The following is a 23,006-nucleotide window of genomic DNA, read 5'->3' on the forward strand; positions in this document are numbered from 1 at the left end:
TATAATGAGAGTACTTTCATTCCTTTAATGTTTGCTTTTTCCTTTGATCTAACAATTTCTGTTCAAATTTCACAGTTTTCTGTTGCTTCAGGATTGAAAGAACCGATTACCCTGCTGGGAGCGTGAAATAGACTTAAAAAATCTGCATGATATTTCCTCCCAGTGAAATTAATTTAGGTTTAAATACAGGAGGAAGGTATACACCTTGCGCTCCAGTGGCTTTCTCTCACACACCTAAGCAGTTTCTTATCCTGAAAGGGCACAGTCACCTGCAGCCAAGTGCTATGTCTTTTTGTGAGGCTCCTTTGCGAGGCACTGTGAGAGAGTCTCTTTCTCTTTGACACCGGCTTTGTGTAGGCCTGATGGCACGTTTGGAACTCTATTTCTTTGAAGGCCAGCCTCAGAAGTCCAGTGGACCCTTTGGGCACTGTCCGTGGTCCGGGTTTTAAGTGTAGGTGGAGAGAATTCTTGGGTGTTTTAGGAAACGCACCTTCTTGCAGGGCAAGGGCCATCAGTTCCAGAGCAACAAAGGACAATTTGAAGGGGAGTGGAAGAGGCGCTCCACAGCTTCCCTGGCATCCAAGTCCCCTTCTGCCCAGCACCCTGTCCTAAGTGATCTCGCCTTCGCCCTCTGGATCCCCCACCCGCTCAGACTCACTCTTCTAGAGACCAGCCGGGCGCGGCAAGCCCCACCGCCTCCCCCAACCCTCGTCCCCTTCAAATCCTAGGAGCAGCGCAGCGCACGGCAGCCGGTCTCGGCCCGCATTCCCCAGCACCTCAAGGGTCGCTCCTGTGACCAGTGTCCCCCCACACCCTGTAGTCTGCATCCTTCCCCTGCAGCCCCCGTCGCAGAAGCTGTCAAGCCCGCGGCAGCTGAACCAGCCCCCGAGCGCCCGCGTCTCCTCTCTTTCCTTTGTGTGCGCGCGAGCGGAGTTGGGGCGGAGGGAGAAGGGGGAGGTCGCTCTGTCTGTCTGTCTCCGGCCGCCTTTGCCCGGGCTGCTCGAAGTGCGGCTAGGAAGGCGGGAGCCCAGGGGAGGGTGCGGGGAGCTGCGGGGCTGCTCGGGGCCGCCCGGGCGCCCTGGTCCCAGCCGCGCACTGAGGAGCGTGGACGGCAGTGAGGGTCGACTAGAGACACCATCAACCGCCCGGGCCGCCCCTGGGCCTCCCTTGGCTCCTACCTACCCCCTGACACCCGGAGAAAACGTGCAAAGGCGCGGAGAGGGACGGAAACCACAAATAAATAGCGGCGGCAGCAGCGCGTCATCTGGTGGAGCAGGAAGTGCAGGCAGAGTCCGGAGGCTGGTGCTTTCTGCGCGTCCCCAGGACTTTGCCATGGGCTGGGGGCCGCGGAGGCTGCGAGCAGCCGGGCAAGGGCAGCGGCGGTGGCGCCCACACCAGGGCTGAACGAGCAGAGACGCGCGGGGCGCGGGGAGATGGCAGCGTCCAGCAACTCTAGCCTGTCCGGCTCCTCGGTGTCCTCCGGTGAGTTTCAACTCGTCAGGCGCGGTTGCCGCGCTGGGTCTTGCGCCCTGCACCCCAGGGTGGAGAAAGCCTACCTGTGGCCATGCTGCCCTCTCACTGGGAGTCGGGGCAGGGGTCCAGTGTGACACTTGTTTGGTTTGCCAGCAGCTGGATGCCCATAGCACCTCGGCGCCTGATATCTGACAGCGCAGAGGTGGGAGGGCAGTGGCTCCCTTAGGGTGCGGGCGCTGTGGTTTAGGGGCTTGGGGCGCAGCGGGCGAGCGGCAAAGGAGCAGGGCAGGCTCTCACTTTCTCGCGCAGCTGGAGCAGAGCTGGCGGGGCGGGAAAGGGTTAGGGCGAAGCCGGGCGCCCAGACCTGTTTGCGGTGCCGCGCCCGCTACCTTGGATACCCAAATCTGAAGCAGAGGGGAGCAAACCCTCGCTCTTCGCACACTTGGTTTTCTTTGTTTGTTTCAGAAATTAGCTCCGTGAAGACACTCGCTTGGTGCATGGGTTTGAGATAGTAGCAATAAAGAGATTGTGTCTTTCTGGTCCTGATTGAAGCGGACGAGGGGAAGGGAGGTCCAGCCCAGCCTCTGACTCTTGGCACGTTTACAAGTGTGTGTCTGTGTGTGTGTGAAATTTTCCTGCGTGACTTCTTAGACATTTTCTTAATAATATTCTGTAATTTCACTTTCAATGTGTATCCCAACCCCCTTTTAAGTGTGCCTGGGCAGAGGGAGGGATTCTTTCAGTTTTTCTATGGTTGATCAGCAGGTCTAATTGAAGAGAAAAAATTGCTAATGAATCCGAAGGGGTAGCAGCCCCACTGGCTTCTGAGTATGACAGGTTTCTAATCAGAGTGATGCATTAGTCAGAATACCTCTACCTCTCTGGTCATTGAAAACTTTAATAACAAATCCTAAAGGAATAGCTGATAAGACATTTAGTGTGGCATCCGGTATTCAAGGGTCAAGATTTTGAAGTCCTATCAGAAATGCTCAATATATTAGTATTGTATTATGCCTTATTGTGTTCCTTTGTATTATCCAAAATTTAAACTCTCAGGAAGAAATACCTTTTAAAGGTCTTGAACAGCAAGCCAGGCATAAAGGGAACCATATCCCTAGATGTGTAACTAATTAAATCATAAATGAAAGGTGAGTTTAACTAAGGCGCAATTGTGATGTGACACAAGGTGGTTTCTTGAAAGCCATCTGCTATCTTTCTTGGCAGGTTCGGTTCCAGGGAAATGGCACTTCCTTTATCTATCCCTGCCAACTAATAAAAAACAGTGTTGTTAGGTGTACCATATAGTTCAAGTTTCTGGTAGTAGCAGCCAATGGGGCAGAACAGTCATATCTTATTAAGAGCAGCAACAAGTTGACCGCCTGTGGTTTTAATTCTGAGAACTCAGCAAATGCTGCAGCTTATTTTTAGTACCCTCAAACCACTGCTGCTGCTCTTCAATTCATTTTGGTTGACTAACATTGAATTTAAAATACAGTGATGTTGGCTTCCTATTAGCATATGGTTCTGCCTCTCAGAAAACTGCCCACTCAAAAGTGAACTGGTGGGGGAGAGGTGGGCAAAGGGGAAGAAGAATGGAGGGACAAGGAGACAGTGTTATCACACGATTTACTGGTGGCATAAATTGCAGATGCCATAGCATCTGAATATTCAGATCTTTGAATAGCTTAAGAAACCTGAGTGAAGATCCTAACCCAGCCCTTGGAAGAATATGTTGGTTTAAGGCAATACACTATAAGCTTTGGATGATGGAAATTGCTTTGCAGATAGAGTAGGGATGCTTATGATCCTTCTTTTTCCTGCTTTATGTATCACTGTTTTTAATCCTAGCAGAAACTAAGAAATTGCTTGAAAGCTGAAATTCAGAAAAGTGGACATGGATTTATTATTTGGTGTGAATCAACCTATCTTATATATTGGCTAATTCACCAATTCATCAGGCATTTTGTCTTGAGAAATATAAAATCATAGTTCTTCTTAAGCACACTTGCCATTGTGTGGATCATGAATAATTCAGAAGACACAAGCAATTCACACCTGTGAGAGGTGTTGGGCAGGAAAGAATAGAGCCTGCTTGTCTCAGCAGCTGTGTTCTCTCCGGCAAAGGCCAGAGTCTGAGAAATTAGGTAACTTCATCAACCTATTAATTGCCATATTCAAGGGCCTACTATGTGCCTGGTGGTCCCTTATAAGCCTCAGCTTCAAGGAGGTTATGTGAGGAAGATAATTCTAGGATTCCTTTTAGCTCTGGTATTTTAGGATCAGTGTCTGAATTCTGGCTCCACCACCAACCAGCTAGGTATCTTGGAGATGTCTTCTTTGAGCCTCAGTTTTCTCTTCCATAAATGAGGCTGATGTTAATAATGGGGCTATTTCATAGGAGTGTTGTGGGGATTCAGATAAGGAGTGTAAAATATATAGCAAGGGGTTGGTACTTGGTGCAAAAAACTTTTGTCCTTTGAGGGATGAGAAGAGGGTGCTCATTGTCTTAGACTTTAGGTGCAGAAATGAGTTCAACACACATAAAATCTGCTTCTTTCATCATAAGCTAAATTTGATCTTGAGTTTTGACTTCATTAAACAAACATTTATTGAGTCTTTTCCAGGTTTCAGACATAGCTCTGGAAAAGATGGAAACTTTTCCATAGGACTGGAAAGATGAATTGAGATTCTTCCCCTTACGGTGGGCAACAGAGCCCACGGCAAAGAAGAACCTATGTTCCAGTTCAATCAAGTGAATTCTGGGGAGCAGACTGCAGGGGAAGGAAATGATTTCCTCAGTTTGGAGCAGCCATTGGGGGTGACAAATGAGACAGGCCTTGAAGGATGAGTAGGGTTTTTCCAGAATACTGGTAGAGGGAAAGGCATTTCAAGAGGGAAGAGCTTAGGCAAAAGCCTGGAGATGGGAAGTTTATGGCCTTATTCAAGTTCCTTAGGGCTTTGATCCTTTTCCATAGGGGTACTCTTCCCTGGCAGTCAGGTCGACAGGTCCGTAGGCAGCAGCATGCACAGAACTGCTGGATCAGTTCATGCTACTGCTAATGCAGGAGGCTCTCTTTTTGTTCAGGTGGCAGTGGGTGTGATGGAACAGGAAGCCCTAGGACATAGCTGGGCCATGGTGCACTAGAAAAGGAACAGTTGATTGCAGCACAGGCCAAGGGGATCTCAACATGGTTAAGCTTTTCTTAGAGAAATAGATGGAGGAGATTTAGGTTTGGTTGTATTTGTACAAAGACTAAAGCTCCAATAATTTACTCAATATTAAGCTCAAAGTCATCTGATTTTGCTGAGGATAGTTGTTCACTTGCTGCTGTTTAACTACATCACCCAAGTGTGTCATTTATTCAGCATTACCAACTGAGAGATAACAAATGAAATAATCGGGTTAAAATTAATTTAAAAATATATTTTCTGAGAATGCTTCAGAAATTTTCTTCTAGAATATTCAATTAGATATAAGAGAAATTGCTGTGCCTTTGTTTTAATGATAACTGTTGGTAATTCAATTGTACAATCAACTAGATTGGCAGGAAGGTTTGATTACGTTCATTATTTTAAAATTGCAAAAAAAAAAGTCCTTAAGCTTTTAATCTAACCTGTACTTGATTATATTCTGAAATAAACAATGGATGATTTGCAAAACAGTTTTCTTAATAATCATGGGTTACATTTGCTTTTATAATTGAAATAGGAAGTTTTGGGGCATTAGTGATGGGATCGTCAAATGGATAATTTCACAGAGTCAAGAAAAAAATGAACCCAAGCAAAGTAATAAGTAAATGAGATATTTCCAGTAACTGAACAAGGTAGAATATTAAATATTAAAGAGACCCCCAGGATAAGAAGTAAAGATTTTGAAAACACAAGCAAACAGTATTATAAAAATGAAGCTGACAAAGACTTTTTAAATTAAAATGCAAATAGAAAAAGGTAAAAATCAGCATTGTGTGCCAAGTCATTAAAACCGTAATTGGGAAAAGAACATTCCTGAATGGACTGACGTATTTATTTATCTGGATTTATACAGCAATATTGGGGGCCAGATAAATAATGCTATTTTCTGTAGTCACACTGGTGTTAACCCTAGAAATGAAAAATAGGATTTTTCCTTAGTTAGTATTGGCAGATTGTGACTAGTGACAAGTCTCCTATATTCCCGAATGCAGAAGGCAAAACTAAACTATAGTAATTCTGGAAAGACTTATGTATGTGTAATTAGAGACTACATGGGTCTGATACTACAAAACCGTATCATTAAAACAGACATTCACACTCAGAAGTTCTTATCTGGGCCTTTGGATTTTCCAGAAGTTTTCTTCTAGAAGATTCAATTATGTGTGAAAGAAATGGCTTTGCCTTTGTTTTAATGATAACTGTTGGAAACTAAATTTCACACTCACCTAGATTGGCAGAAAGGTTTGATTACCTTTATTATTTTAAGTCACGTGCACAAAAATTGTGATTTAAAACATTGCAAATAAAATTGGAAAGCTAAAATTACCCCTGAGAGAGAAATCACTTACTCAGATGAGGATCATTGGTCCTTGTTTTGCTGGTGGCCTTTCCAGACCTCATTTTCATGCCTTCACTGTCACACTGCCTTCACTCAGATGGATCCAGGAATACAGAATCTGAGAAGTAAAAACACTCTTTTTGAGTGTATTTGTTATGGTTGGAATCTGTGCTCCCCAGATGGCACTACAGGCAGATGACAGAACCTTTAGGAGATGGTACCTGGAGAAGGAAATTAAGTCACTGGGGGTGTGACTTTGAAGGGGATGCTGGGACCTTGACTCCTTCCTCTCTCTTTGCTTCCCCCACCAGCACCATGAAGTGAACAGACCTCCTCTGCCACATGCGCCCACCATAATGTTCTGCATTACCATAGGCCCAGAGGTAATGTGGCCAAATGACTGTGGACTGAAGTTTCTGAAACTGTGAACCAAAATAATTCTTTCTTCCTTTAAGGTGATTTGTTTTAGGTGTTTTGTCACAGTGCTGGAAAGTTAACACAATATTGCATACTTGCAGTGTTTGACAAAGGGCCTACTGACTTAAGTATTTTGCTGATATGTGGATTCCCCCATTAAACCTATGAAGTGTATGGGATGAATCTGTAATTTGTTCCACTTTTTTTTTTTTTTTTTTTTAGTGGGGGGATACCAGGGATTGAACTCAGGGGCACAGTCCACATCCCCAGTCCTATTTTGTATTTTATTTAGAGACAGGGTCTCACTGAGTTGCATAGCACCTTGCTGTTGCTGAGACTAGCTCTAAACTTGGGATCCTCCTGCCTCAGCCTCCTGAGCCGCTGGGATTACAGGTATGTGCCACTGTGCCAGGTCATTTATTCCACTTTTGAGGGATGTGAACACCAAGGCCAATCTGTGTATGGTTTATCTGGACATTGTGTTCTTTGGCCTGCCACCTGGGACTTGGCCTGAGTGTCAACCCCGTTGAGGGCTGTCTGCTGCTCCGTAGGGTCTCCTGTTCATGTTCAATGGTGAAAATAAGTGGACATTTGGTTTGGAAAACCTATATGCAGGCAATCTCACATTGGTATGTTTTGGAAAAGAGTTATCTGCTAGATGATCAAGATTCCTGCCAAGATAGATACAGAGAAAGAAAAATGGACTTAGTGCTAGATGATTAACAGCATCCACCTATCACCCACCAATCATTTATCTTTTATGAGTGCATTTGCATCACATGACTTCTGAAATGTCATTTAATTTTCAAAACAAATGTTTCTCCCCACTTTCCTTCTCTATTTCCTTCCTTCCCTCTTCTCTTTCTTCCTTCCATCTCTCTTTCCTTTCTTTCCATTTTCCTTTCTTCTCTTCCCTCCTTCCTTCCCCTTTCCTTTCTGCCATTTTCTTCTTCTTTTTCCTCTCCCTATTTCTTTTCTTTCTTTCTTCTCTCCCCATCCCAAGCTGTCTATTTTCTATATAAAGATGTTTTCATAAATCTTGTATTTGGTTTACTTCATTGTGAACATTTTCCAAACCCTGGGCATCTTCCAGTCTCTCCTTTCATCCGACATGTGGGAAAGGAAGCTGTTAGTCTGTCTGTTAGATGAATTCAGGTCAGAGAGTCAAGATGGATACCTGTGGCTCTGGTGCATCTTGGTTGATGCGACAGAAAACAGTGACATGTCTCAAAGTTACTAACAAATGCAAAGGTTTACTTAAAGTTTCCATGCTAGAGTACACTGGCTTGTATTAGAAATGTGCTGACCCCAGAGGCAGTCAGATCTGCCAAAGACCTCTGTGATTGTCCACTGGGGTCTGAGTCACACAAGTCCTGGGATAGGAGTGTTTTATTGAGGTGAGAAAACTTCCTGCTGTGTATCTCGGGTAAGCTAACCACCAGCTGCTTGTGCAAATAACCTGCTTTCCTCCTCATTTATAATTAATCATATACCTTTGTGGGGGTTTCTCTTTGAATTCAGTATGGCAAAATTACAGCATTGCGTTATTTCTGAAGTTTGGCCTATTAACATCAACACAGTCTCACCCCTTTTGCAGTATAACATTAGCATTACAAAGTATTATTTTAAATCAAACAATGTCTAAATTCCGGAACTGGGAAATTCCACCAAAAAACTTTTAGAACTCATAAGTGAATTCAGTAAAGTAGCAGGATATAAAATCAATGCTCATAAATCTAATGCGTTTTTATTCTTAAGTGATGAATCCTCAGAAAGAGAAGTTAGGAAAACTATCCCATTCACAATAGCCTCGAAAAAAATAAAATACTTGGGAATCAATTGAACAAAAGAGATGAAAGACCACTACAATGAAAACTACAGAACACTAAAGAAAGAAATTAAAGAAAACCTTAGAAGATGGAAAGATCTCCCATGTTCTTGGATAGGCAGAATTAATATTGTCAAAATGGCCATACTACCAAAAGTGCTATATAGATTCAATGCAATTCCAATTAAAATCCCAATGATGCGTACCTCACAGAAACAGAGCAAGCAATCATGAAATTCATCTGGAAGAATAAGAAACCCAGAATAGCTAAAGCAATCCTTAGCAGGAAGAGTGAAGTAGGGGGTATTGCAACTTCAACTATCCTAAATTCCCATCATCCTTAATACAAGCTAGACTGATAGGTATAGAGTGAGGAGTGACCTGGGGAGTTGTTTAACAGACTCTAACATTGTGTAAATAAGATCAGGGTCCCAGACACTCAGGACTGTCCAGTGCCTCTCCGCTAGTTGCTGGTAGAGCTAGAGCCAGAGCTGTCATCCGGGGCCCAAGCTCCTATAATGTCAGTTCTCCAACCCCTTCCTGGCTCACCCCAAAGAGCAGCATCATCCTTAGAGAATCTGTTGCAGATTTTTTTTTCCCCCTGTCTGGCTTCATGGAGGCTGTTCTGTTTAATTATTTAATACTTTCTAAAAAGAAGTCATAAAGTGCTTTGTGTTTTAAATGGGGCTTAGATCTCAAGGCTGTTGTGCCTATGGAGGTACAAAGACTTAACTGAGCCAGGCCTGCCCCAACTGTAGAGCTCTACTGTCCACAGCTAGAGCCACTAGCCACAGAAGGCTACTTATGTTTAAATAAAAAAAAAAAAAAATCACTTCTTTGCACTAGGCATATTGCAAATGCTCAACAGCACACATGGCCTGTGGCTGCCATATTGGACCATGCGGATATAGAACATTTTTATCATTGGGCAGAAAATTCTGTGGAACAGCACTGGTGTAGTTCTAAGACCCAAGTAAAATTAACAAGCTAAGGATAGAAAATTTGATCAAAGGTGCTACTATTTCTGTGTTTATTCCTTTTGCTCTTTAGCTTATATTTCACAAAATGACATTAAGAAAATGTAATTTGTTATAACTTTGAGGGAAACTCTGGAATGACAGCTAGAGAATAATGCTTGGAAGAATAATTAAAATGTCTGTAAAACTCCTCTAGTCTTGAGGCTTGATTCAAGTTTTTTTTAAAAAAGGTCTGCTGGGTCCCTAATGGTAACTCAATTTCTTCTTGAAATAAATCCAGTGAGTTGTAATTTCACCCTCCAAGAGGAAAAAAGTGTCCATGTCCAGAAAAAGTTTGGATCTTACGATTGTATTTCTTCCAAAACATCATAAAGAAAATAGGAAAATTGTAAATGTGTGGACTGAGGTTGCTATGGCACATCCAAGCATGTTATTTAAAAGAGATTTTCTACCAACCTGGCCATCAGCGAACCGTTTGGCTAGAAGTCTTTTGCTTCAACAAAAGGCCCACATACAGGGCAATGTGAATGCATTGGTTTTTTTAGAAAATGAAGTTGGCTTTTGGAATTTTAAGCTCATTTAATTGGGAGAAAATGTATGCAAATAAGATGCTGGAACATGACAGTTCCATAGAAAAGGAAGCAATTCTCCTCCTTGAACTTCTTTTACCATCTTCAAATACAACAAAGTGTAAAGGTGGAAGATATCGTTAAAGTGTCAAACAACTGTCAAGAAAGAGGTGGATGTTGAGGCCACTGGAGTCAGAAAGACTGGCATGTGTGGCTTATTCTTTATTGGAATGAACTCAGATCATAGATGTAGGGCAGTATGAATCACAGAATCACTGGGGTGATGATCTTAGGCAATTCTTTTCTCATCAGAAGCCCATTTCCTGTATTTCATCATGCCCATTACTGCCCTCTGTGCCCCCACTATACTGGCTAAGTTTCAAGGAAAGAAAACGTAGCACTTCCTTATTTCACATAAAATATCACGCTTGCAAAGTAAAATGCTTTTTGTCTAATGTTGATTTTACTTGCAAGGAATAAACCTGAGAGACCATATTGGGACAGTAAACAAATAGGAAGCAAGGGTATGGCTTTGGGAATACATCTTCTGCAGCATTGCCTATAAGGGTCCGATTCTTAACACCTAAATTTCCCTGTCCAATATGGCAGCCACATGTGGCTACTAGTTCATGAAATGTGACCAATCTAAATCGAGATGTGCTGAAGTATAAAATACAGAGTTTAAAGATGGTGTAAACAAACACAAAAATGCAAAATATCTTGCTAATAACTTTTTAAGATTTCGAATGTATGTTGAAATATTTAGATTAAATGAAATGAATTTTAAAAGTAATTTTACTATATTTAAAATTAAAAAACATTTTTTGTAGTTGTAGATAGACAGAATGCCTTTATTTTATTTGTTTACTTTTATGTGGTGCTAAGGATTGAACCTAATGCCTCACATGGGCTAGGCAAGCACTTTGTCACTGAGCTACAGCCCAGCCCCTATTTTAAAATTTTTGGTACTAGGAATTGAACCCAGGGGCACTGTATGATTGAACAATGTTGTCAGCTTTTAATTTTTTATTTTGAGACAGGGTCTTGCTAAGTTGCTGGGGTTACCCTTGAGCTTGAGATTCTCCTGCCTCAGCCTCCTGAGCCACTGCAATTACAAGCAGTAATTTTACTTTATTTTTGTATGTTTAATGTAGCTACTAGAATATTTGGAATCATATGTGGTTCACATTATCTTTGTGTTGAACAGCCTGGTCTGAATGAGTGCAGTGAGGATGCCGTAGCCTTCATTACAGAATCCACCAGACCCAACCTGCTGACTTCCATGTTGCCCAGTGACTCCCATGGTTGCAGTTCTGACTTAGCAAGTCAGAAGCGTATCCTCTGTCTGAAGGCACTTGAGCCTCAATTCTCAGGTCTTGAATCTTACACTGATTTTGAAATAAAGTGCCATAGACAGGGACAGTTTGGGACATTTGTCAGATTCCTGTTTAGACAGATTTTGCTTTTTGTTACTTTGTTTTAGATTTGCTGTAACTCCAGACTTAAGATTTATGTACACGCTCTTTCCAAAGAAAGCCTTGCTGTGAAGTGGGAAAGGAGCTGAGGAAACAAGGGATATATTTTCTCTCTACTTGTGTAAAAAACTCATTTGATAGCCTTAGCACAGGGGTGTTCTGCTGTAAATGTGTAATGTGTGTGCACACAAGTTATATCTGTTGTGTGCGTTTTGGTGTATCTATGCATACGCAGAGAGTGGAAGTGGATTAGATTTCAAAAACAAAAGTTATTTCTAACTGAATTTGTATCATATATACACATTAATATCAAGGGAAATGAAAGTCAAGCCTAGCATTACTTTTAGTAATTAAAGAATCCACTTGGGATTATGTTAATGATGTGTAGATATTAATACACATAATTTGGCTGCCTAATATTGATTTAAGTTGCTCATTTAAATTCACTTTATTATAGAAAAATTAGCCATTTTGTTTTACAGTGCTGGTCCCCACAGACAACAAGAACATTAAACCATGTTTATTAGGTAAATAATACTGTTTCCCGGCTTTCATGTGCAAAGAGTACACAATTCTGTTTCCCTCAGTGTGTGCCCTTTGAGTTAGCTTCTGGTTGTTTCCAGCCAGGTGTTCTCTCTGCTATCTCCCTTGTGAGCAATATGTAGGGTTGAAGGTACTCAGTGACCAGGGCACAGACTTTTTTTTTTTTTTTTTCTCTGTGAATATGCCCTAGAACTGAACTTTGGCCACATGAGAACCCTGTGCTGGTTTTACACAGCCGACCTAACCCATGTGCCTTTTTTCTAAATATGAGTTCTTCCTCAGAAGAAAAAGCAATTGGCAGGGGCTTTGTAAATGCTGCTGAAAGAATTAATTAAGATTAGGAACGACCACAGCAAATCCTACAACAATCCACAGCAAATGCATATGTGAGACATGATTGTGAGTTAGAATGTCATTTGTCCCAAGAACAAAATGATTGCCACAGAACTTATTTGGTTCTATATTCTAACCCCAGTCATAGCAGTAGGGGTATTTTGTAAAGCTGCATAGCAGCCTTTCAGGGAAGAGATACCCGACTGAATGTTACTTTCATAACTAGCTGTGTGTAAAACTGCCATTCAGGAGTTCCTGGAGTCCATCTGGAGTTTCAGTGGGTTCCTTCTATAGTAATGAGTTCCATCCATTCTCTCCCCATCAAGTGGATTGGTATTTCTTTCTGTAGCTTTAAATTTAACTCTATGAAACTTGTTTCTAACATCCATTCTTGGGCTTTGTAAATAAACGTGGATTTATCTGAACCGTGAACTTCAAGGTGGTGTTGTGTGACAAGCACTTGGAAGTCAGGGATCTAGTCCAGGCACCAGCACCAGCTGGCCCTGTTAACCTGTACCTCTCTGAGATTCCACTTTTTCATCCATAAAATGAACTAATAATACCAGCTGTAAGAATCAGATGTGTAAATGTCTGAGAAAGAAACTTGAATATTGAAATATAAAATAAAACATAAAAATCTCAGGTTTCAAGTGTTCACATTCTAAAAGATGCTTTACAGATTTATTTCCTAGGGACAAGTGATCATTCAGAGCTCATGATCTTCTCAGATATCCAAAAAAATTTTCCCCCAATACATAACTTTTCTCTTTAATAGCCTTTTAAAACCTTGAAGTGTAATTGCACTAGCTGAGAATTTTTCTACTCTGTATGAAGGTGATATGCGTGTCACAATCCCAATGATATTTTGAATTAGCTTGGGACACTGCTATTTATACTTTCCCATCCAGAGGAGTGGCTCTTTTTTTAAATTAAAATGTATGTAAATCAATACAGATTCTCCTCCGTTTATGATGAGATTACATCTCAATAAACTTGTTGTAAATTTAAAATATCCTGAGTTGAAAATGCACCAAATATACCTCACCAACCACATATCATAGCTTAGCAACATGGCCTCCCTAAGTTGCCAAGACTGGCCTCAAAATTTCAATCCTCAGGCCTTAGCCTCCCAAGTCACTGGGATTATACAGTCAAGGGGCTGACTGAGAGCTGTGGCTTACTGTCACTGCGGCTTACTGTCACTGCTCAGCATCGCCACAGAGTATCTACTGCACATCTCTAGCCAGGACAAACTCAACATTTGAAGTGCTATTTCTACTGAATGCATTGCTTTTGCACCACAATTAAATGAAAAATCATTAAATCAGGGACTATCTGAATATGCAAAAGAATTTCTATCATAAACATGCAAGTCACAAAGCAAAGCAATACAATCACAAGCAAACCATCACCCAATTTAGGAAAATTACCTATCAATGAATCTTCCCTTGTACTCTTCTCCCTTCCTTTCTCCATCTTCTTTCATTTCCTCCTTCCAAAGGTAACCACTACCTTCAACTTTCTTATTGTCTTGCTTTTCTTTTAAAAATAATTTTGCCATGTATCTTTAAAACACAAACTTTACATAAGGAGCTATGTTTGCTTTATTCATTGCTGAGTTCCCAGTGCCTTACTCAAGGTCTGACATGTAGTCAGCCCTCAGTAACTAGATGCTGGTTGAATGGGTACATCTACATGCCAAGTGCTGTGATATAGGAGTTCCAACCTAGCCCCTCCTTTTCTTTTGTCTGCAAATCAGCTCTGTGAGGACCCCCTTATGGGTTCACTTTAGCTACATACCTTCACCCGTTTTTAGAAAAATAATTTTTTTAAAAAAGAAACTCATCTATTTTTGCACTTAGTGGCAATAGACTCCCAAAAGTCCTGTATTTGGACTTCCTAATGTGATTTGCATCTCACGAGCCCATTTCAGAAGTGAACAGGGAAAATTAGGAAACTTAGGTAGTCAAGGTCGAGTTCCACATGGAAATCTGCAGAGAAATATTTTTAAACTGATGTAATTTACATGCTACAACAGAAATGAACCTGGAAAACAGTACGCTAAATGAAAGAAGCCAGTCATAAAAGACTGCATGTTGTGTTCTGTTGCTTTTATGAAACCTGTAGGATAGGCACATCATGAAAACAGAAAGTAGATTTGTTTTTTTCCTGGGGCTGGGAGGACTGGAGGGAAATAGGGAGTGACTGCTAATGGATATGGGTTTCTTTTTGGATTAATGAAATTGATCTGTTTGTCTGTGGTAATGATTGCACTATTTGAATATACTAAAAGTCATCAAATTGTTCATTTTAAACAGATGAATTGTAGGTATGTGAATTATATCCCTTTAAAACATACTTTAAAAAATGCCAAAAATTGATACAGAAAGAATAAGGCAAAATGATTATAAGATGAGCCAATGAAAAAACAAAACAAAACAAAAAAAACATGAGTCAGTCCTGGACTGGATGCCTATAATCAGACAGGAGACCTTTCTGTCACACTTGCCAAGAGCATCACCAACGTCATCAACACTTCATCTCAGTGTGGCACTCAGAGTGCTTTGCTAGACTGAAATGCTACCCAGGTATGTCTGTCTCAGATATTCTGGTCGTGTTTACTTTTACCTTAAGGAAGTAGAGAAAAATGCACTTCATTGGATCTGATCTAAATATTTTTTTCCCATTTTTATTTCCACATTTATCTTTTCTCTACTTCCAGCCACTGATCCCCTCCTGTGGGCACACAAGGGCACTCTGGGACTTGCTCTCCGTGGCTGGTTTCCAAGGTCAGCTTAGCCTCAACTAAACAAACGCCTCCCTTCCCACAACCCCAAAAGTTCATGGCATCCTCTTTCTGACCTAAGAATGGGGGGAAACAGCAGGTCTTCTCTGGCAGTGCTGGACAAAGCAATTACTGCATTTCTTATGACTAGTTAATTAGATTTTTATACAGCTTTCCAAACCCTGGGCACAACTCTTATGCCCTTATAGTAGAACAAGAGTCATCCAGGAACCAAGTGTCTCCTGACTATTATGAATACAGTGATGCATCTGTTGCTGCCTCCTGATGCCCCTACCAGACAGGTGCCCATGCAGACGTTTCCAAGGATATCTTCCACTGGCTTTTTTGTTGTTTCTAATCAAAGAGCTGACATGCTTTGATCATGTCAGATCACAGTATTGTACTATGAATACTTTGTTAGAAACACTAAATACTACTGTCTCAGATGTTCTGATAGTGTTTACTTTGTTCTGATCGTGTTTACTCCTCTACCTAACAAGTAGAGAAAAATGCACTTGATCAGATCAGATCCAAAATATGAATTAATAAGAGTATAAAAATTTTTACACTCACATACAGCATACCCTAGTGACTCCAACTAATAAGTTTCTTTTAAACACCTGCTGATTTCGAGTGCCAGGTTGCTAGAAGTCTTCCTCTTCCCCATGTTTAGCGACTCTTCTAGCAAGATCATCTTTCTGTTGTTTGGAGAGAGATCTGGCTCTGGCATGGGGCTAATGGAAGTAAATACTGGCGTCTTTAGGGAACAGAGTCCCTGAGAGGCCTCTTTCTTGGACAGGCTTCAATCTTCAGTTGCCCCTTTGTGGCTTTCTCTCCTTCACGCTCTTCACCACCTGTCTTCCTTCTTTGTCCCCAGAGGACAACTGAGATAGCCTCCCCCACCAAATGCAAATAAATGTCCATTCATAGGTGTGTGAAGACAAAGCAGGTACTGACATTTTTTCATTAGTTCTTTCCTTAATGTCCCATTCAGAGTATTTTCCTGGCATCCAGAGGAGGAAGTGAGTATGGGCTACAGTGAATTTGTCCTCTTTTGGGTGAAATCTGGCTGCCCCTGGTCCCCAACCATACACATGGGACAGGTATTGTGCCCTGTGTTAGCCTCTGCCTTAGTCCTCCTACTTTCTAATGTCACAGGCCAAGCTACCTGTAACAAAAGAATCAGTGTTCCTGGGATCTGTTGTCCATGCAAACATTTTCTCTGGTTAAAATAACAGGTGTAACTCATCTCCCCACTTCCTGACTGGGGTTCAATTATTCTATGGGTTAGGGTGCTTCGGCTGCAAGTACAGGAAACCTTAACTGGAAGTGCCTGGATAGAGTGGTTCTGAGAGCTGGCATCTTGCTCTCTCTGCTTCTCTGCAGTTCTTCCAGCTCTGCTCTCTTGAGTGGTAAGCTTTGTCCTTAGTCTCTTTCTCTCCTTATGGGTGTCAAGATAAAAACAGCAATCCCTGGCGTCAAATCTAGACACAGAAAAGGGGTACTCTCTTCTCGCTGGCTCAGTGGAAAATGAGCAAACAAACTCTCAGAAACATCTTCCCTCGGGGAAACTTCCCTTTGCCTCATTGGCTATAGTTTTGTCACATGCTTAGAAATAAACCAATCCTTGGCGAGGAAATAGGATTCCCATGATGCACTTAGTGCAGCCATGATCTCTTCTTGGAAGGGTAGGGGCTGGCTTCTCTGAAGGAGTGGGAACTGGGCAGAACATGATTCTGTTAAAAAGGAGGGGAAGGGGGAACAGGAACGTCTTCCACAGGTAGGTTGTGAATGGAGAAGGTTGACCTGAGAAATGATTGGATTGTGAGAGCCCTAACCCAAACAGTGAATTAATCCCTTGATAGGGATTAACTGAGTGGTCCTGGAGGCAGGCGGGGTGTGGCTGGAGTAGGTGAGGCATTGGGGGCGTGGCTACGGGGTATATATTCCGCATCTGACCAGTGGAGGCTCTGCTTCCTGATCATCCTGTGAACCGCTTCCCACGGCCACATGGGAAGCATCTTCCACCATGATGTCCTGCCTCACCTTGAGCCCTGAGGAATGGATTCAGCTCTCTGTGCACTGAGACCTCTGGAACCGTGAGCACCCAACTAAACTTTACTTCCCCTAAAATTGTTCTGGTCAGGTCTTTTAGTTACAGCGATGAAAAAGCTGACTAAACCAGACCACCCCAAAAACAGAGTTCTGTGAGACATCGCCTCTCCCAGTCAAAGGATTTGGTATAACTTAGTCAAGGACCAAATGATTATTGCAGCCATTTCCTTTGTAATAATATGGCTCCCTGAAAATGTTTGCTACTTCCCTACCAAATTAAGGTGAATGACAGCTTTTACTGATGGATTGCTTGCTTGTTAGTGCTTGATGGTTTGAAGCACTTTGTGTGTGGTTATGGAAAAAATATAGGTCCATTAATTAAAAAATGGAAAGACTCTTTAGCCCTAATGAAAAGTGGGACAGTGAGTGTTAAAGGTTTTGATTCTTGACAGAGGAACAACCACTGGCCTGGCACAAGCTGGAATTGTATTGTTCGAAAGTCAGGGGGAAAATAATAGATGATTCAACCCCTTCTGGTTGCTATGGTAAAGAATTTTTAAGGCTTTTATTTAGGAGAAGTAGTGATCATTAGCAGCTCTTTGTTTTTAAAACAGAGATCCCTGCAAACTGTCAAGGCTCCAGTAGAATAGATGATTGGCACCTAACTAGAGAAAATCTTATTATTATTATTTCAAAGAAAAGAGATTATTTCAAAGAAAAGAGAATAGGCAGAAAAGGCTTTTGGACAGCAGGTTTGTGTTTCTCATTTTTAGGACACTCCAAGGTATGTAAAAATTCCTGGGCTAAGAGTCACATGCCCCAAGTCTGCAATAGTTCTATCTCAGCATTTACTTTTTGTGAGCCCTGGGGCAAATGACAATTTCATTTTGTAACTTTGGTGCTCATCTGTACAATTACTAGGTTGGACTAGATCATCTGCAAGGGTTTTTGAAATTTTTCTGATTCTGCCTATTTCCTTTTGCCAATATAAGGTGCTGTGGTAGTTCCCTAAGGGAGCAACACTGTCCACACCTGCATACACACACAGTTCAAATTGTGACTACCATGGGCATCATTTGTTCCAGGCACCCAGTCTGTAAGATGTAAAGGACTGTTGGGTGGATACTGTGCATTTACTTTACAGCCCACATTCTAAATAGGGCCAGGGATAGCCCAGGCATGCCCTGGGGCAGTGTCATACAAGACTCTTGGAATGTGACTCATATTAAGGAATACATTTCATATCACAATCCAAGGTACATTCACTCACACAAATGCACAATTCATTCAGTGTATATTTAATGAGCATTTACCATTTTCTAGAAGTGAGAGATACTACTGCAGCGAATAAAACAGACAAAATTTCTGTACCTTGTGGAGTTTTTAAACACAGAGAGATAGTAAACAAAGAAACTATAATATGTATATGAATATTCATATATAATTACACTACATATAGTTTATATGGTTTATCAGGAAGTGATAAGTTCTATCAAGAAAAATATGAGAGAAAGTGGGATAGGAAATACCACAGGTAGGGGATCTGAATTTTAAGCTGTGTGGTCAGGGAAGGCTTTACTGAGAAGGTTACATTTGAGAAGGAGGGAAACCTTGTGCCCATATCTGAGAAAGAACATTCGGACAGAAGGAGCAGTAGGTGAGACTATACCTGGAATGTCCCAGGAACAGGAACAAGGCCAGGCCAGAGTGAGGTAGGTAAATGGAGCAGGAAGGAGGCTGGCAAATCATGGTGGTCCTCACTGGCTCTGGTAAGGACTTGGGCTTCTACACTGAGACAGGCATCCCTGGATAGTTTGAGAAGAGAGTGCCATGATCTGACTTAGGTTTTAACATATCCACTCTGGATATTTTATTGAGATTAGACCAAATGCATATTCTTCATGCATATGCATGTGTGCACACACACATGCACACATGTATGCACACACACATAGAAACACAAATTCTACAAACAGCACTTATCTGTCATGTCTGATGCATCTGATATTGCCTTTTCTATTGTATTAGTACTCATTCATTTTAAAAACAAGACCTGTAGGTTGATTTCAGGATCCACTGTAGGGCAGTGGCTGGAATTTTGTAAAGCAGATTATAAATTGGTCTGGGATCCCAAAGATGTGGTAGATTCAGTTTCCTTGTGCCAAGCACAGTTGTGATAGATACAGCATCTGATATAGACCTGGTAGTCTTATGTTAAAATGGTTTTCAAGAAGTTTATGTTCCGTTTTTTAACTTGCTGCAATGAGCAGCACTTTAATATTGCATGTTCATTTATAAATTTTATCTTCCTCCATATATTGAGCAGGCTTTTATTCTCAATTCATATTTTAAGTAACTTTCTTTATGAAAAATTCTTGCATGAATAATTTTAGATATGTTCCATCATCACTCTGCTTCTCATCACTCAGCTTCAACAGTGATCAAATCATGGCCAGGTGTCACCCCATCTCTGGGATATTTTGACACAAATCTCAGGCCTGGCATCATTTCATCTGTAAATATTGTAGTTGGTGTCTCTAAAAGAAAAGAACTCCTTTAAAAGATATATATATTTAAAAGATATATTGCATTACTCTAATGTTGGTGCACATTCACACAATCAGTTTGCTTGGTAGCATCTTTGTTCACTTATCTGTGAAGGGAAACCCAGGAGACCTTCGAGGAGAGGCGCTATGGTCATGTATTTCTCCCCTGGTTCTGGAGATGGTGTTTCTGGATATTTCCAAAGCCCTAATGAAGCAATGCTCTCATCCTTCAAAATGAGTCGGTTCAATTCTGATTTCTTTTTATACTTTTACTTATACTGAAACATGGCTTCCTTTTCTGTGGCTCTTGACTAATCAAACAGTAAATACCTGGCATCAGGTCACAAATCTTATTCAACTTTGTACCATCACAGTGACTTAGGACAGATCCTGGCACACAGCAGCCCTCACATTTTTGTTAATATTTTACTTCTTTTTCTCTGTAGAGTTGAAATAACTTTTCTCCTAGCCTTAAGCCTGCCATTCCTTTTTGGTCATGTTATAATTTAGATCTGGAATGTCCCCCAAGGTCTCATGTGTTGAAGGCTTGGTCACCAGTACAGCAGTGTTCAGGGGTAGGGCTTTTGGGAAGCGATGGGCTCATGAAGGCTTTGACCTCATCAGTGGATTAGTTCATTGATGAATGAATTCATCATTTGATTGGACCGTTGGTAGGTGGTGGAAACTCTAGGAAGTGGAACCTAGTTGAGTTGAAGGGAGTGTTCGTGGAACTACACCTTTTCCCCAACCCCTTCTCCTTTGCACTCTCTGCTTCATGACTGTACAAGGTGAGCAAATTTGCTATACTGCATCTTCTCTACCATGACATTCTGGCTCACCTCAAGCCCACAGAGATGAATCCAAACAACTACAGACTGGAACCTCTGAAACTGTGAGCCAAAATAAATCTTTCCATTTGTAAGTTGTTTTTCTCAGGTATTTTGTCACAGTGATGAAAATCTGGCAAACACAGGCTGTATGTGGCAACTGCATTGAAACTTGACTTTTCTAGGACGTCTCATCTCTGCCAGGATGGAGAGCCTTTCTGAATTGTCATTGACTCTATGGGAAGAACCTTCAAGTTAAGCTCAGTTCTTTCAGAATTCTTTTATCCCTTCTATTTCACAAACTCATGATCTTTTAGTAAGTAGTGGAGTGCTCATCTTCTAGTGGTATCTGCCCTAATTTCCATCAAAAAATTTTTGGCTGCAGACTTATTTAATAAGGGCTATGTTACTGAAAATGTTGTCATTTCTGAATATGTTTAATAGTTATAATTTCAGGGGGTGATAAGTAAATATTTTTGTACATGGTATATGCTAATCCACTCTTGGCTATCCCTTATTTACTTAACAAATTACCCAAATATTTTATCCATGAGAACTATCAGGGAGGTGCAATACCCTGGGTCTTATTCTTCCCCTCCTTCCCCCCTTCATGGTGCTAAGCTCTAGGAACATAAGGAGATATGAAGCAGCCCTGTTGTAACTTTATTCTGAGTCTGTCTCCATGAATATTGCTCCATGAATGCAGAGACCCTGGGGTCACTTGCTGCTGGCAGAAGGACTGCCACATACTTCTTAAAATTTTTTTGGATGGATGACTGAATGGAGACATGGCTCTCACTGTAGAGGAGTTCACAGTCCAAAGCTGGGGAGTGAGTGGGGACTTGGTGAGGCGTTGTAGAATTATGCAGTCATCGTTAGTCCTTGTTGTCACACTCCCCACTTACGATGCTACCACTTCTGAGTTGTTTACACCCTCTCGTAGACACCAGCGGAGGTTCTACATGGGGATGCTTACCAACAGTGGCTCAGGTCTGAGCCCTAGACTGAGAACATGAAGGCCAGAGTGGGAAGCTGTCACCCATTCGCTTTTCCTGTCACAGTAGTTTTGGCCCCATGAAGCACTCCCAGTTTTTCATTTTTTTTCTGGTACTATAAATGACACACAATCCTGGAAGACTTCCTGGATGTTCTGGTTAAGGGTCTTGCTTAGCCCGGAACCAGGCCTGTAGTCTCGAAATTTCTTACCAGGAGGAAAGCATTTTCAAACCAGCACACAAGTCTGAGTCTGTTTCCTGAGATCTTTTTTTGTATTTGAGTTACAATTTTGTGTTTATGGTGTGCCAGGAGACATTTACTTCTGGTTAACAACGGGAATTAAAATACTTGTTGCTATGACATCCCAGAGCAAGGATTTGTTATGGTGGAAAGTTACATCTTTAACATGTGTGTGTGTGTGTGTGTGTGTGTGTGTGTGGTGTATATGTGCACTTGCCTGTGCGTGTTTGTGTCTTAGTGTCATAGGCCAATTCAGTTCCCGGGGGGAAAGAAAACTGGGAAAGAACCATAACCTATGGGACAAAGTTTTAGCTACTATCTTTTGGTTTTGAATTATTTATTCCTCTTCCTTAAGTGATTGATTCTGAATATGAAAGAGTTCTTTTAAAGGGTGGAAATGATGTCATTTAACATTTTAATAGTTATAATTAATTAATCTTATTATGTAAACCAATTTTTCAAAATCTCCAGGTGGAATTTGCAAGAAGCCTAAGTAATTCTCTGGGTGGTGTGATGATTGACAATTCGGAGTCAAAATGTCAGAGAAGCAGCTATTTTTAGGGGGCTGGAACTTCTCTCTTTTTCTAAATATACGTTCTAGTTGCTAAAAGAGTCCTAGAAGATTTCTCTCAAAATTGAAAACGCAAGAAGAAGAGGAAATTACAATTAATAGCCTTAAAATTCCAATTAATCTCTCAAATAGTGATTAATTTCCAGAGACATGGAGACTCTGCAGTATATCTTAGAGAAAGGAAAAGACAATTAGGATTGGGGAAATTGGTAGAGGACACTTGGGTAGGTGGAAATCCCACCAGGATTGAAGACTTCACTAGGATTGAGATAATTGACAAGGCTGGCAGCCTGCCAAGAACAGCATCTCTGCATTCTCTTTTTGATGGATCAAATGTGCCCATTTTGAAATCTACTGACCATGTCTCTTGTCTGTCATCTCTTTGTGGAAATCTTCAAAGAAGATTTGTTGTCAAAATACATTGCTTTCTTTGTCACCCTTTAGCTTATTATTTGGTGAGGATGTGGCCCTGGCCTTCTCCTGTGCTTACAGTCAGAGTAGGGCTTCCTCCTCTCTCCCCTAACAGTCAGCACCTCAGTGAGCTAGTTCAAGTCCATGTTGGCACAAGATAGGGGATGTTTTACATATCTGAGACCACAAGGGCTGATTGATGTTATCATTTTTTTCTTCTATAAAGACAAATAATTCAATTGCATTTTTTGTATGTGTACAAATTGGTTAAATTGGGATGAAGGGAAAATAAGCATGTTCTCACAGAGCTGGCTGTACTTATGAAAATAATACTTACATTACATTGCAAATGCTAAGTTTGTATTATTGGATGGATTGAGTCTTAACTTATTGGAACTTATTTGTATACCTGAAGTTTTAATTACATGG

General features: G+C 41.3%; 1 protein-coding gene across 2 annotated transcripts in view; it reads left to right on the top strand.

Moving 5' to 3' along the window:
* The first annotated feature begins 1,015 nt into the window (after positions 1–1,015).
* Positions 1,016–23,006, top strand: part of CHN2 (chimerin 2) — a 306,404-nt gene continuing 284,413 nt past the window's right edge. The window contains exon 1 of one of the 2 annotated variants that reach the window (XM_079152566.1): positions 1,016–1,482. In XM_079152566.1, the coding sequence (XP_079008692.1) occupies positions 1,434–1,482 (49 nt within the window). In that variant the 5' untranslated portion in view covers positions 1,016–1,433. The remainder of the gene's footprint in view (positions 1,483–23,006) is intronic. The other variant, XM_079152567.1, reaches the window with a different exon arrangement.

Source organism: Sciurus vulgaris, assembly GCF_902686455.1.
Source record: "Sciurus vulgaris genome assembly, chromosome: 8".
Taxonomy (NCBI): domain Eukaryota; kingdom Metazoa; phylum Chordata; class Mammalia; order Rodentia; family Sciuridae; genus Sciurus; species Sciurus vulgaris.